Raw genomic sequence first — 14869 nt, forward strand, 5'->3', positions numbered from 1 at the left:
GCACCCCCTTGATCTTTCACAACCAAAATTGAATAGCACCAATTTCCCTTATATGCAAGATACCATGCCAAATTTTCGTTTCTATATCTTCACTTCGTTATAAGATATTAAGCGAAATAGACGCTAATAGATTTTTTGGGTTCGGGGGTTCTCAAAACTTGATTTGCAAAAACTCGGAGGGTCAAATTTAACACGATTCCAATACTTCTTCTTGTTATAACTACCAGGAAAGTAAAATGTCCTCGTTTAACTAAAATTAATATTAACGCGTAATACAGTAGGATACTTTTAATTGTGATTGTTATTTAATTATTGATTGCTTTAATAAACGCATTTCTCTCTTAATTACTAAAAAGCATAGTGTATTTTTGCTAACTTTTGGAACCTAACCCTATGTTTTGCATTAGTCCTTTGTTTCGTATAGCACGGATTCACATAACACGGCACTTTTTCGGAACGTAGCTAACATGTTATACGAGCGACACTTGTATTTAATTTTTATAAAGTAATATAAATTATTTTATAAAATTATAAGGTGTAATGATGCAAAAATCTTACAGTTTATAAACAAAGAGAATTACCTAATTATAAAATTTCTTTAAACATTTTAGAGGGAGAATGATAAAACTTTAATAACTAGAAAAATTTAGGACGAATCTCCTGTTCATTATTTTTTAATTGCTCTTCTTCAATTACCTTGAGGCATTTAGAAAAAAAAATTAATTGAAAACATCCGACTTCTATTTTTTAATTATAGTGTAGTAGCCTATTTTTTAAGTTATTTTTGATGCAGAAAATTCAAAAATATTTCTACTTCCTACATATATCTATATTTATAAATTATATTGTATCCATTTTGTAAATTATGTATATATATTAAAATATTTTAATTATTTTCTGATAAAAATTTTATCAACATATTTGATTTCGTATAAGCAGAATACTGCCCAATTTTGCTTATATAAGTAAAACTGGCAGTATTCTGCAGATATAAATTTTATATACTGACAGATATCTGTCTAGTATATGTAAACTTATATCTGCAGAATACTGCCAGTTTTACTTATATAAGCAAAATTGGGCAGTATTCTGCTTATACGAAATCAAATATGTTGATAAAATTTTTATCAGAAAATAATTAAAATATTTTAATATATATACATAATTTACAAAATGGATACAATATAATTTATAAATATAGATATATGTAGGAAGTAGAAATATTTTTGAATTTTCTGCATCAAAAATAACTTAAAAAATAGGCTACTACACTATAATTAAAAATATATGAATAAAAGTAAAATAAAAGTCCACATATATATATAATACAAATAGTAACCATTTAAAACTCTATTTTCAGTTATGTTAATGTCAACCAAGGTTTCAACTGAAAATAAAGAAATTTATAAATAGTTTATATATTTTCTGTACTTTCACTACAAATTATGATATCTAATTTTTTATTGAAACTATGGAAAGGAAAAACAAATCAGTAAAAGACTAAATTTTCTACATTGAAGAAGTATTATTTAATAAATAAGTAAAGTAGAAAAATAGATACACTTGAAAGGAGAAAGTAAGTATTGAGGAAAGTATTTCAACAGAAAAGTAAACGATTTCCTACCAAGTTTGCTATTAAATATTTTTTACTAAACTATTTTTGTACTTTATTTATTTACTAAATAATACTTTGCTTTAATGTTTTCTATAGAAAACTATTTACACATTTTATCTACTGGAGTAGAGAAAATATGTAAATAGTTTTCTAATGAAAATATTATATCACAAAAAAGTAAATAAATAAAACATATGTAAGATGGGAAGATTATTCCTTAATATTTTATCTACTGTTATTTTATCCTCCTTAATACTGAAAACAATATTCTTAACTACATAATGAATGGATATAATCATAATTTACAAATAACTACTTCCAAGAAAAGTAATTTCTATAAAAATTTATTTTATTTAAATGAATGTGTTTTAAACAAGAGGATATTTAGCAATGTTCCTGATATAATATCGTTTATTCAATGTTATATATCGGGAAACAATTTTAATATAAAGAAGCTTACATTACACCAGGAAATAATTATTTTATCCTCTGTAGTAATAAATTGCATAAGTAATATCGTTTCAAAATATTTAACTACCGAAACTTTTTTCATTTTGAGACTTAAATTTTCTTAATGTTTTAATAAATAAAACAGTTTTAACGTTAGAAAATGGCCTATATTTCCAATAATATGCTCCTATCCAAGGTCAATAGTGAAAGTGCTTATACTCTGTTTAATTATCAATAGTATCTGCACTTATTATAATATACTTTATTGCTTTATAACTGAGTTTTTTTTATAAATTAAGAAGAATTATTGTGATATAAAATTAAATTTATGAGTTATACTGTAATATTATTCTAAATTACAAAGGTTTTTAATTATGCAAACGGTTGATATGGCTTAATTTATCCTTAATCTGTAGCAATGATTGAGTAATATCTGATAATCCTTTAAATTGATATAATGTAAATTATAATTATGCCTTAGATTTATTTTTTAGTATATATATTTTAAATATTTCTAGACTATAATTAATTATAACTACTAAACATTACATAGAGTAGGCAAATATTATAAATTGTTTATATAGCCTAATGGTAATGTACTGTACTTTCAGTATTATATTTAAATTTAAAATTTAAGATTATTTAAAGCTGTTTAATTTAAAAAATAATTTAAATTTATAATTCGTATTTTTTTAAACTTTTTTTGTTTGTTTCTGAATGACATATAATAAATGCATTAATGGTATTAGATGCTCCTGATATAAGATGGGTACATGCTTTATAGAGATTTAGCCTAATTCATATCGTGGGATAATTACATCTTTAATTAAAAAAATGCCAATAGGATTAACATTTTAAAATTTACGCAAAAGAAATGTTTTACTTAAACGTTAAATTTTTAATCAACTATTTTTGAAAATGTAGTTTACTAACTTTCCGAAAAAAGTAATATAAAACTAGTATATGAAATTAACATGTGATGCTTAGACATTTGTAAAAAAATAGTGAACCTGTCAGCAGGCTCTTTCACGGGTCATTTGGCTCACCTCAAAATATTTGTTACAAATGACTCATTCCATTGCAATATATTCTATGTAGTAAATTAAAAGAAAAAAACCTTTGCTTTTTGCCAAATTTTATTATTTTGAAGCTATTTTAAAGTTATACTATACTGAAGGTCTGAAAAACGTAAATGGCTTGAGCCTCTCTCGATTCTCGAAAGACCCTGTATTAAGGCATCATATTGTAGTACCCTTATGCTAATACTTCAGTAAAGAAAAAAAATAAAAAGATAATTTACTAAATTGTTATATTGATTATCCAAATTGTGTAAGTAAAATGGGGAAATAACAGCCAGAAAAAAACAAAAACAAAAAGCACTGCAGTAATCATTCTTTTACTTTAAAATATTCTTGCTCATTATCTTCTTTACAAGATAATTACTTGATTAGTGAATCAAATTTTACATTTCATAATTTCAACATCAGTTTTTTGTTACAGTAAATTTACTAAAGTTTATAATTATTTCGTTGGAGACAAAAATATCATCAAAAATTCGTACTTGTCCTCATAAACTCTTTCGCTTCTGGTGATTAACTGGAAATTTTCTACAATGCCAAAATATTAAGAAATGTATTGTTGAAGTCTGCGCTGACCAAATGAGGCCGTAAAAACCGATTGGCATAAGTGATAATTTAGTAGAACACCTTGAGGAATGGGTGAAGGACTTTATGGTCTAAATTCAACTTAGAATTTTAGTCACAAAATTAAGTTTAGCTCATTAAAAATTTAAATATTAATTAAACATTTATCCTAAACCCAGAAATGATTATCATATCCTTAAAGATAAAGCAAAACGTAGGAAAATAGTTGTAAATTTAAAAAAAAAAAATCTACCCAATCCTCACTTGTTTAGATGTAAAATATATATATAAAAAATCATATCAAGTTATCGGTTATATAATATGTTTTTTTAATGCCTTCATTCATTATACATTTTCCTAATACAGGTAGTTATATAAATATAACACGAATTAAAATATTTTTTAAAAAATAAAAAATTTATGAAATTTTAATAGTGAATAGAGGATTCAAACTAAGTATTATATCAAAAATTTATATAAATAATTATAAATAATTCGCATATATAGACCTATATTAATATAATTTTTTTTTTGTAATTACTAATAGCCCACTTTCAATATATTTTTTTGGTAATAGAATTCCAAATCAAGGCGTCTTTTAAGAACTGTACATTACACAGAGTACTAAGAAGGATGTTGACCTCATTTTTTCCACATTTTACATTTTTATACATTTTCCTTTCAAGCAATATCACTAGCAAACTAATGGATTTATAATCCTTTAATAACGTTATATTAAATATTAAAATATGTACAAATATATACATTATATATATATGTTTATATAAAGTATAATTAAAGTTATATAAATGAGTAAATTATATATTATCTTATTATATGATGTTATTTTATAAATAGTAATAATATATATTTATTTTCTACATTTTTAATTAATTAATTTTAAGTATTTTTCAAAAATAAAATATATTTTAATTCTTAATGTTAATAAAACAATTTTAAATTATAAATTCATACAACGTGCTTATATTATTATTATTATTATTATTACTTTAAAAAAATTGTTTTTTATATTTATGAAGAGAATAATGTTGATTAACTTAGTGAATAATGAAAAGAAAATTATAAATAGAATATATAAAATAGATCGAGGTTATTTTATAAAATTTTAAACAAATAAAATTGCATTTCTTGGTAATGTGTCATTTAAAATTATAATTATTAAGCTTTGCTGAATTTCAAAATATTAAAAAAAAATTAATTGAAATTATAAATTTATAAATATATATTATAATAATTTTAAAATATTTAATAGTAAATAAATTGGTTCAAATCAGAAAGAAATTTCATTTATTCTACTAAATTATAAAACTGGGTAGAAACAGTAAATTAATAGGAAGAAAAATTGTTCTGAATAATAATATATTATTTAGATTTAGATTAAATATAATTAAAAACAAGATTTATCCTGATTTATATCAACTGATATATATAAATCAGGATTATATATATATAAAGTTTTTTTGTTGTTGATAATTTTTAATTTAGAAACTGTAAAAAAGTAATAAAAATAAATTTTACTCTTAAATATTTTTCTTCTGTATATATATTATAATATATATATGTCATTTAAGACTAATATGTAACTGATTGTAAAAAAATGTAGGTCTATATAATAACTAATATTATTAATGAACATTTTATGGCCAAAAATTAAATGAATAATAAAACTAATTAAATCATATATTTTAATTAATTTTTCATTCATATCTTGCAAATCCATCTGTATCATAAATACGAATTATTTAAAGCTGCTTTGAAGTGAAAATTAATGTATTAAATTTAATTAGAATTAGAAATTGTTAAGTTAAACAAAATTTATTAATTTTTCTGTTCTATTAAATAATTATATATATAAATTTGAATTTTTTTAATGCATATTGATATATTTTTGAATAATTATATACAATTCATCATATTGTTTGTATATTTGTAAGTGAATATTTGTAAAAGTGTGATTCATTGTGATGCTGTTACATTTCTCTGTGTATTTATGGATTAATTTTGTTTATATGTGATGCTGTAAGCCTTAAATTTTAAAATTATGTTATCAGACAGTTGTACTCAATTTAAACTTAAAAAACAAAAATTAATCTAGTGATTAATACAGATACATATACAGATATGTCTATATTAATAAATAGAAAAAATATATATTATACATTTTTATATTCACATTTCTTTGATGTCTTATTCACAGATTCTATTAATTATATATTTATTAACATAATTAATAAAAGTTATGAATAAAAAGGATCAAAGACGTGGATGCTTTCTTCATTTGTTAAATATAAATTTAAGTTAACTTTGTAAATTTTTTAATTTTGCAGTAATCAATTATATATTTATTAATGAAATATAAACGTGTATACTGCATATAGTAAAACATGTCTGCTTGACATATTGTAGTTAATAGCATGTGATTAAACTCTCTATTAGGCTATAAATATAAGAAAATTTGGATTTCTATAATTAATCTTATAGGTCATATAAAACATAAATAATGATTATAACGAAAAGCAAATGAATATAATCGTTTTACGTTAGTTAAAATTTGAATATAATAATATGTTTGTAAAAACTTCTTTACTGACTGACACACATTTTTGTAAAACAATAAATTAAATAAATTTCCTACAATTTCATAAATTAAAAACATTTATTTATAAACTTCAGTTTAAGATTCAGAGTTAATGTATCTAAGACAAAAAAACAAAACTTGATTAAGTTGGGTCCGTCTTTATAATCTACAATAATCAATTTATTAAATCACTAAGGTGACCATAGGGAAAAGGTGTCGTGCTTCCACTATGAAGGATGTGAATTTAAATTACTTTCTTCCTGTAAAGAAATAATTTAAATTCAGACATAAAATCAGTCATTTTACTAAAACATTGTTTTATAATTTCAACCTATTCTTTTCTTAACACCATTTTTAATTTCATTTAAAAAAACTAATTGTTTTTCTTCAACAATCAAAATTACAAAACTAATTTAACAAATATTAATAATTTAATTGTAAATTAAATATGTAAATTAGCAAATAATTGAAGAGATTGATTTGTAATTTAAAGTAAGAATTATTTAAATATTATTTAAAATCAGTTTGAATGGAATCTGATTATAGGTCACCTGTCCATACACAAATTTCTATTGTCTTACATAAAAACACTTTCTGCTTAAAAATTATCTAATTATTCTATTTATAACCGAATTATTTATGAAATATCATTAAGTTATTGCGTGTGGAAAGTTGTCTGAATTTTTTATTATGCTTTTATTTTGATTTAAAGATAACATTAATTAATATTAATAGAATATTTATAAGTTTTATCTGAAATTTACCAAGTAATTTCAATTCGAGATTACATAACATTGAATTACATTACAATACTTTAAAATAAGTACGAAAAATTGTATGCAGCATTTAATTTGCTGATGATACTTATGTTTAATTAATATGTTTAAACATATTTACTTATGATGCATAAATACAGATGCTATGTGAAGAGTTAATTATTGAATGTAAATATGTTTATGTCAGATTTAAATTTATTTATTTATAAATAAATAATACATAAATAATAACGATATAAACGATATATATATATATATTATATTATTAAAATAATTATAATGTTTTTTTTTCATTTCAATAAAGTGACTAAATGGAACTGCGTGGTGTTTCCACTAAGAACCATGTTCTATCATTTCTCGTCTTTTTCCTGTTGAATGTCCTTTCTACTGTCATAAAAGTTGAAAATTTTAAGGATATCTTCACTAAAAGAAAGTAAAAAATATTATTAAGAATACTTTTCCTCTAATTCAAAATTCTTTTTAAAACTGATAACCTTTTGTTTTTTGTGTATAGTAAACAGAAAATAATGTTGTTATTGGTTTGCAAGAATCAGTTCATTTATTAAGTGGAATTTAATATGAGGTAAAAGCATTCTTTAAAGAAAGATAGTGAATTACAAGAGCAGAATAAATAATGTGCAATATAAGAAAATATTTTAAAAATGGAAAGAGAACAATAATTGAATATTCTTTCAGACTGTGACGAAATCATGTATTTTTAAAAAAAATTATAAAAATCTCTCGAATAAAACTTTAAAATAAAAATAACAGTGATGGGGCGTTGGAAATTGATTTAAATTGCATATAATTTGAAGAAATTGCATGTCTTTTTTAGTTTCATTATGTTTCATTGTAATAACAACTATAAAAAAAAATCCTAAATTGTGTTTTTAAAACAAACAAGTAATTAAGAAATAAAAGAAAAAAGAATAGATAATAATATCGAAAGAAGTTAAAGCAATAAGTTGTAATATAGTCGACTCAAGGTAGAAATATACTTGACCTAAATGACAAACAAACCGATTCAACACTTTACTCACCATTGGCTTAACTATGGATATCAAACAGCTTGTTTGTCCGAAATAACTTTCCTACTAATTTCTCAACCCAGTCCGGATTAGGGTGGCGTTACAAAAACTCATACAGTATATATAGCTGGATGAATTTGTGTCGAACAGTAAACTAGTACTACTCAGTACAGTCAACATGAAAGTGGTTTACTTAGTAGCAGCTATCCTCTTGTTCGGTATGTACTTTTCTATTATATCTTAGAAGTAAGTAAAGTGGTGAGTTTAGAAAATATTCTGCGATTTTACAGATTTAATCACAGTTGTCTTAACATTCTAAATTATTTTCTGCTTGTCATAAATAATATTTCCTTTACAATACCGATTTAAAATATAATTAGAAGTCCTGGAGTTGGAAAATATTCAAAATATGATCGCTCTTCTGTTATTTTGAAAAATTTTCCAAGTTTAAAACTTGTGCAAATAACGAGCTTAAATTGTTTAAATTTCATTTAAAAAGATATAATTTTCAAATTTCTCATTTTTAAATATTAAAACATAAGACAACAAATTCATTTTATCAAAATTAATTTTATTTATTTACTTATTAATTCTTATTTTTTGTATGTCTGTACGAATGTTCTTAAGTTTGTAATTTAAAATTATAACGATAAATCACTTTAAAAAAGTAGATTTATTATAGAAATGTCATTGTAACAGTGTTATAGTATAACAAAATTATATACATTTCAAGTTTTTTACTTCCTAGAGTAGATTGAAAAAATAGAAAGAGGAAAAATAGCTTAAATTCAAATTAACGTATAAATATTCATTTATATTAGTAAGAATTTAGTTTTCTTAACTATATTTAAAAATTTTTCCTGTACTTTATAAGTAAATTTTAAAAATATTTACATAGTTTTCCAACCGTAAACATTATAAACAAGGAATAAAGTTTTTATAAAATTAAAAGGAAGAAATAAAAGTTACGTATTTTGCTATATTGGTAGAGATGATAAAGATTTCAAATAAAATATTTATAATTTTTGAACCAATTTTCCTTGAAAGAAGTTGTTTAAAGGAAACTTTCATTGATAAATTTTCCTTTCTAGATTAGTTTATTTTAAGTATACTCGTTTAACATTCTCTAACTGTTATTTGTTTTTTATGTAATAAAAGCGATTAAAATATTATTCCTTTATATCTATTTAAAGCATATAAATTAAGAATAAATTCTTCATAAATTGCTGGCCATTGCTCTTCCTATTTTATATTTTGAAATAAGAGACCTCATTTCAAAATAAGGAATCTATGTTGCCTCGAGGCCTGGTTCACTTTCCATACCTATTAATTCTTATAATGAATAGAAAAATAATTATTTTTAATTGTTTTTCATAAATTTTTCACAGAAATTAATTTTTTTAAACAAATATTTACTTGAAAAATGATTTTTATAGTTTTTATAGATTACTTTTATATAGTATACTGGTAATTGGAAAAGTAATGAAACAATTGAGTAATGCTTAGCTTTGTAATTTAAAAAGGTTGTATCCTATTACTTTTTTCTAAATAAAAACGTGTTGCAAAATAGTTAAATAAATTCTTTAAGACGATAATTTATATTTTGATGAGAAATCCTGCTTCGTCTTCCTGTTATGAAAGAGAGTCCTCATTTCGAAATCAGGAATAACTTATTAGCCTGAAGCTCTGGTTCACTTTCAATTTTTTTTTAATTTTAATTTTTTGGAGTCATAAAGTCAATAACATATCTAAATCCATTATCATTATTAAATTAGGAGCTGAACGATCTCTTCAACAATCATGCCATTTGAGAGAATTGGATCTCTGTGCTGCTTCAATGTTATTGTTTACCCAAGGACAATCTTCTCCCATAGCTGCTAACGAAGAAGAAGTCACAAAACAATGCGAGTAAGTTATTTAAATATAATTAATCTTTTACGTTGTTCTGAATTTTCATAAAAAAGCGAAACTGCATATCTTTAACCGGCTTCATTGACTTGTCCGTCTAAAGCGGGCACCTGTACATTCTCATTGGGCCCTGTGCCTGTAGAAGCTTAGAGGGAGACCTGAGCTTTGCTAATACTCGAGCCTTGGACTCTTTAAAAGATTCCGCATTTATATTTTGCACTGGAATCTGCGATGTATGGAGCTGGTACTGTATATCTGTATATATTATTATTCTAAACTTTATTATTTTTATTATTAAAAGGTATATCACAGAAGCACGCCATTGTATAAACAATTTTACAAACAAATGCACAACTGAACTTCAAAGAGAATTATTAAAATATGTGCTTGAAGGAACAGAAAAAACCATGGACGATTTCTGTACAAAGGGATCAAATTTAAGAAAAGGTAAATATATATAACTTTAAAGTTATAGGAAGTTTTTAATGTTAATAATCATATATTTTCTTATAACTTATACACATAACATTTATTTCAGAATATCTGAAATATGCTCCATGTGTGAGTAAACATTTCGAAGATCAAAGACCTTGTTTGAATGATGCTTTAGCAACTTTGGAAACTTTGGAACATAAAAAATTCGACGAAAGAATTCCAACAATTTGTTGGTATGATATTTTATTTCAAAAATAAAATTAAACTAAAATAATTTCAGATTTTTAAAATATTAATGACATTACTTTGATTTATTTCTAGTGGTTACTCCAGATTCCGCAAATGTCTCAGCAATAACGTGATCAACAAGTGTGACAAAGAAGCTGACAAACTTATCGATAAAGTGATTCAGTTGACAGCAACTGATCTTTTGTCATTGATCTGTGGTAATTACAATCACTCTACTGATAAATGCAAGGGTCTGTTGCCAACTGAAGGATCCAAACCGAAAGGTTCAAACTCCAACTCCGCTTTAGGACGTATTCTGTCAGCTTTTCTGACAAATTAAAAGAAAGTGTATTTAAAGCACGCAGAGAAAATATTTTTTTATAAAAGTTTTATTTTTATAATAATTATTTTTTTAAACACGTTCCTAAACTTGCTTAGCGCGTTGACGTTTTTATTTTTGATAGAAAAATAAAGTTTTCGCCTTATACTTTTAAATAATTTAATGTCTCTGTTTCTTATTTATTTCATATATAATCTATATATTTTTTTTCTTAAAATTTTTAATTATTCGAACGAAAAATATTTTAAAAAATTAAAATATGGTTTGAGAATGTTCTATCATGGAATCATTTATTTGATGAAATATTGCAATTAACTTCTTACTGCATAATATATTTTAAGAACATACAGAATTCTTTCAGTCAAATGATTAAAAATACAAAAAACATGCTTACGAAAATATTTTTGCATAAAATTTCCATGTATTTTGAAGAAATAACACGGTTCATTTCTCATGAGTGATAAAGAAAATTTTTTTTAGATTGTGAGATACCTAAATTTTGATTTGGATGTTAAGCATTTCGAATCTTAATAATAATCACATATTATTCAAAAAATTTCATACTTTATTCAGGATCAAAGCAGGAAAGTAGAGAGCAGGTACTGTACATCATACCTTATGGGAAGATTGCACATTCGCAAAACGTTTGGCTGTTTGGTGATGGCTATACAAACTTGCAAAAATTACTAGTAAAATTATTGTATGATGAAAAATAATATACCATATTCTTTTTATAACATTTTTTGACAGATTTTTATGCGTATTCTCACATAATATATTATTTTACAATTAAAAAGTAGTTTAAGTTCTAACAAATATTTATTCACTTTAAATATGAAAACTTGATGTTTTGGTGAATAAATTTCATATTTTACTTTGTTTTTTTTTTTTTAACTCTAAAATTTGGAAGTGGATGGAACTTCCAAGGTTTAGAAAAGAAAACATAAAGTAGGCCTAAAAAGTTTTTATTAAATTTCTTATTAGAACTTTTACTTAAATAAATATTTTTAAAATTTAAAATAAATTTAGGAAAAATTTCCTAGATTCATTTTAAATACGAAATAATATCATAATATTCCTTACAATTATTATTGAAATGTTTAGATTTGAAGATAGTGCAAAATTTACAAGAATTCGTGCAATTGTTTCTAGAAAGAAATGCAATGGCATAGTAAGGATTTTGTTTAGAGGGGACCAAGTTAGAGCTGACACGTTGGAGACTTTTGAACTACCCGGGGAGGTAGTCGAGTAGTACGGATTTGTTTTAACATTATTTTAAAATAATCGGCACGTTTTCTAGAAAATCGCGCGTTTTCAGTTGTTGCTATTTTTGTATTTATTCTGTTTATCTTTCAAAAACAGAACTTCGGCCCTTTCGATTAGAGTAATCGATTCAGTTTCTCAATAAAGGATCCAGCATAGCCAAAGTTCTCTTTTAGGTTTAGGTGGTTTCTGAGGCGGTATACATAGGGACTAATAGGGCGTAAGCCCTGGGCCCCCAAGTGTCAAGGGCCCACAAAAATTGAATTATTATCATAAATTTTTAATACTTTTTCATTGACAATGAGCACTTATCGACATAAAGTTTGTCATTCAACGCCATTTCATAAATAAATATATTCCAACTCTGATTTTGATGTCATTAAAAATGAATTTTAAACCCCAATTTAAAGATTCTTAATCTAACAAAAATGGGACCCCATTGGACTTCAATAAGCCATAGACCCCAAAAAACCTAGATCCGTCCCTGGGTGGTTTAGTGAAAAATTTCACATCACTTTATTCGCTCTTAAAAAAAATTGTAAACTAGAAAAATCTTAAACTTATAACAATAGCACTCTTGGATTCTCAGAAAGTCTTTCTGTAACTTCCTTCTTAGACTAATTTCTTGGATATACTCATTAAGCATAGCCCGTTTAAGCGGTTTTCTGTCATCGTCGATCTCAACCGTGTTTTAAGACGTCTTAAGGCTCTAAATCACTTTTCAATAGTAGACTACTCGTGAAACAAGGTTGGGCTATTGAAATTATAAAGACATTTTTTTTAGCTGGAAAGAATACGTTGACTTTTTCAATCACTTCGACTATTTCCAAGTTTTTTAAAGCCTGCGACCGACATTTTTCTAGCTCAACACATGATACCACAATTCAGCCTCAGACTCAATCCCCAGTTTGTAAAATTCAGCCAAACATCTCGCTTTGTTTCAAATCTTCTATAGTTGTATGTAGCAACGAGAAAGGAATGTAGAGATAATATAGAAAAAGTCGGTACACTTTCTTCAGAAAATCTATTCTCCATTGCTGACATAAACGAATCGAAGTGTGAATAAGTATCACTCATTTCCAGTACTCGACAGGTGAGGCTGCAGGGAGATTCGAACGATGTTACTGGTGTTTTACTACTCTAGGCAGCTGAAGTTCTACTAGCAGTAGCACGAACAGAAGCGAGATCTTTCATAATGTCATAGCAGTTTGACAGTGAACTTTCACTACATTCAGAATTTTCTTTGTATGGTTCGCACATTGAAGAAGATCTAAACTTTTTGACTGAAGAGTATTTGCAACAGGGTCTTATTAAAACAGAGTGCTATAATAAAGGCAGAAATAATGAATACAGGTTTAGTGGCATTGAATAACTGTCTTTTTTGGTGGCAGTGATTCTTTCTTGTGCTACTCTTTTCGGATCCTGCATTATTTATACAAAACTATGTTTGAAAATGGAAATGCTTCGGTACTTTTGAGACTATTGTATCTCGCACAAAGCTTGTATGTTCGGAACACTTTCTCCTTAAAACAGATTCTCGGAAAAAATACTAATACCAAAAATGGCTAGAGACAAAATTTTATTCTTATTGCTTATTGGTGTGGCAGGGAATAAAATTAACGCAAAACCTATTCTGGTGTTAGTAAGAGATTTTACTCACAGATGGTGTCACAGTTGCTTACACTTGCCAAGGACTAAAGGAAGTATGAGGAGTCACTGGCTGAAAACGCGAGTGTGAGCGACTGCAGCATCATCTATGAGTAAAATTTGTTACTAATACCAGAATAGTTTCTGCGTTAATTTTATTCCCTGTCACACCAATAAGTAGTAAGAACAAAATGTTTGTCTCTAGCCATTTTTCAAATATTTCTTTTGAAAGTTGGAGGGTCCATTTCAGAACACCAGTGGCGTCCACAGACTATAAAAAAGGAGCACAAATTATAAAAAAAGGGCGTCGTACGTACATTATGCAAGAAGATACTTGTGTGTATATATATATATATATATATATCCAGTAAAATTCTTTTAATTATATATATATATATATATATATATATATATATATATAATTAAAAGAATTTTACTGGATATATATATATAACCAGTTCTTCTATATATATATAGAAAAGTAAACAAATATGTATATGCAAAATTAATTTAATAAATGTCCATTTGTTTTTACTTTGAGTTTCAAAATAATTTTGATGCTATCAATTAACATTTTTACAAATCCAAAAATTTTATTATTTTTTCATACTAATGCTATTGAAGAGAATAGAATCAGTAAAGTCTTTTGAACTGGTAGTTTAAATCCAACAACAAATTATCATCAGTAAAATATTAGTAGATATTATCTGTTAAATGACACTTCGTCTCATTTAATCTCTCTGCAATGATTTATTTGAATGTTAGCTAAGAAAAAAGCTATTCATAAGAAAGATGTTTTCTTTATAAAAATCATTTATTGAAAATTATACATTTGCAACATTTTTATATACACAATCAGTTATTGAATGTTTTCTTTTTGTAGGTACATTTCTGAATTGAGTGTATTCATGATCCAATGTGCCAGAGACGCACGAGC

The 14869-nt window shown here is 24.9% G+C and overlaps 1 protein-coding gene across 1 annotated transcript; it reads left to right on the forward strand.

The window, feature by feature from the left end:
* The first annotated feature begins 8126 nt into the window (after positions 1-8126).
* On the forward strand, positions 8127-11028 carry LOC136979525 (uncharacterized). Its single transcript, XM_067275528.1, has 5 exons — positions 8127-8329; positions 9887-10019; positions 10321-10466; positions 10558-10687; positions 10776-11028. The coding sequence occupies exons 1-5, from the start codon at positions 8290-8292 to the stop codon at positions 11020-11022; spliced, it is 696 nt and encodes a 231-aa protein (XP_067131629.1). The 5' UTR covers positions 8127-8289; the 3' UTR covers positions 11023-11028.
* The last annotated feature ends 3841 nt before the right edge of the window (positions 11029-14869 follow it).

This window comes from Centruroides vittatus, unplaced genomic scaffold (genome assembly GCF_030686945.1).
Source record: "Centruroides vittatus isolate TY-2023 unplaced genomic scaffold, ASM3068694v2 contig_628, whole genome shotgun sequence".
NCBI classification, from domain to species: domain Eukaryota; kingdom Metazoa; phylum Arthropoda; class Arachnida; order Scorpiones; family Buthidae; genus Centruroides; species Centruroides vittatus.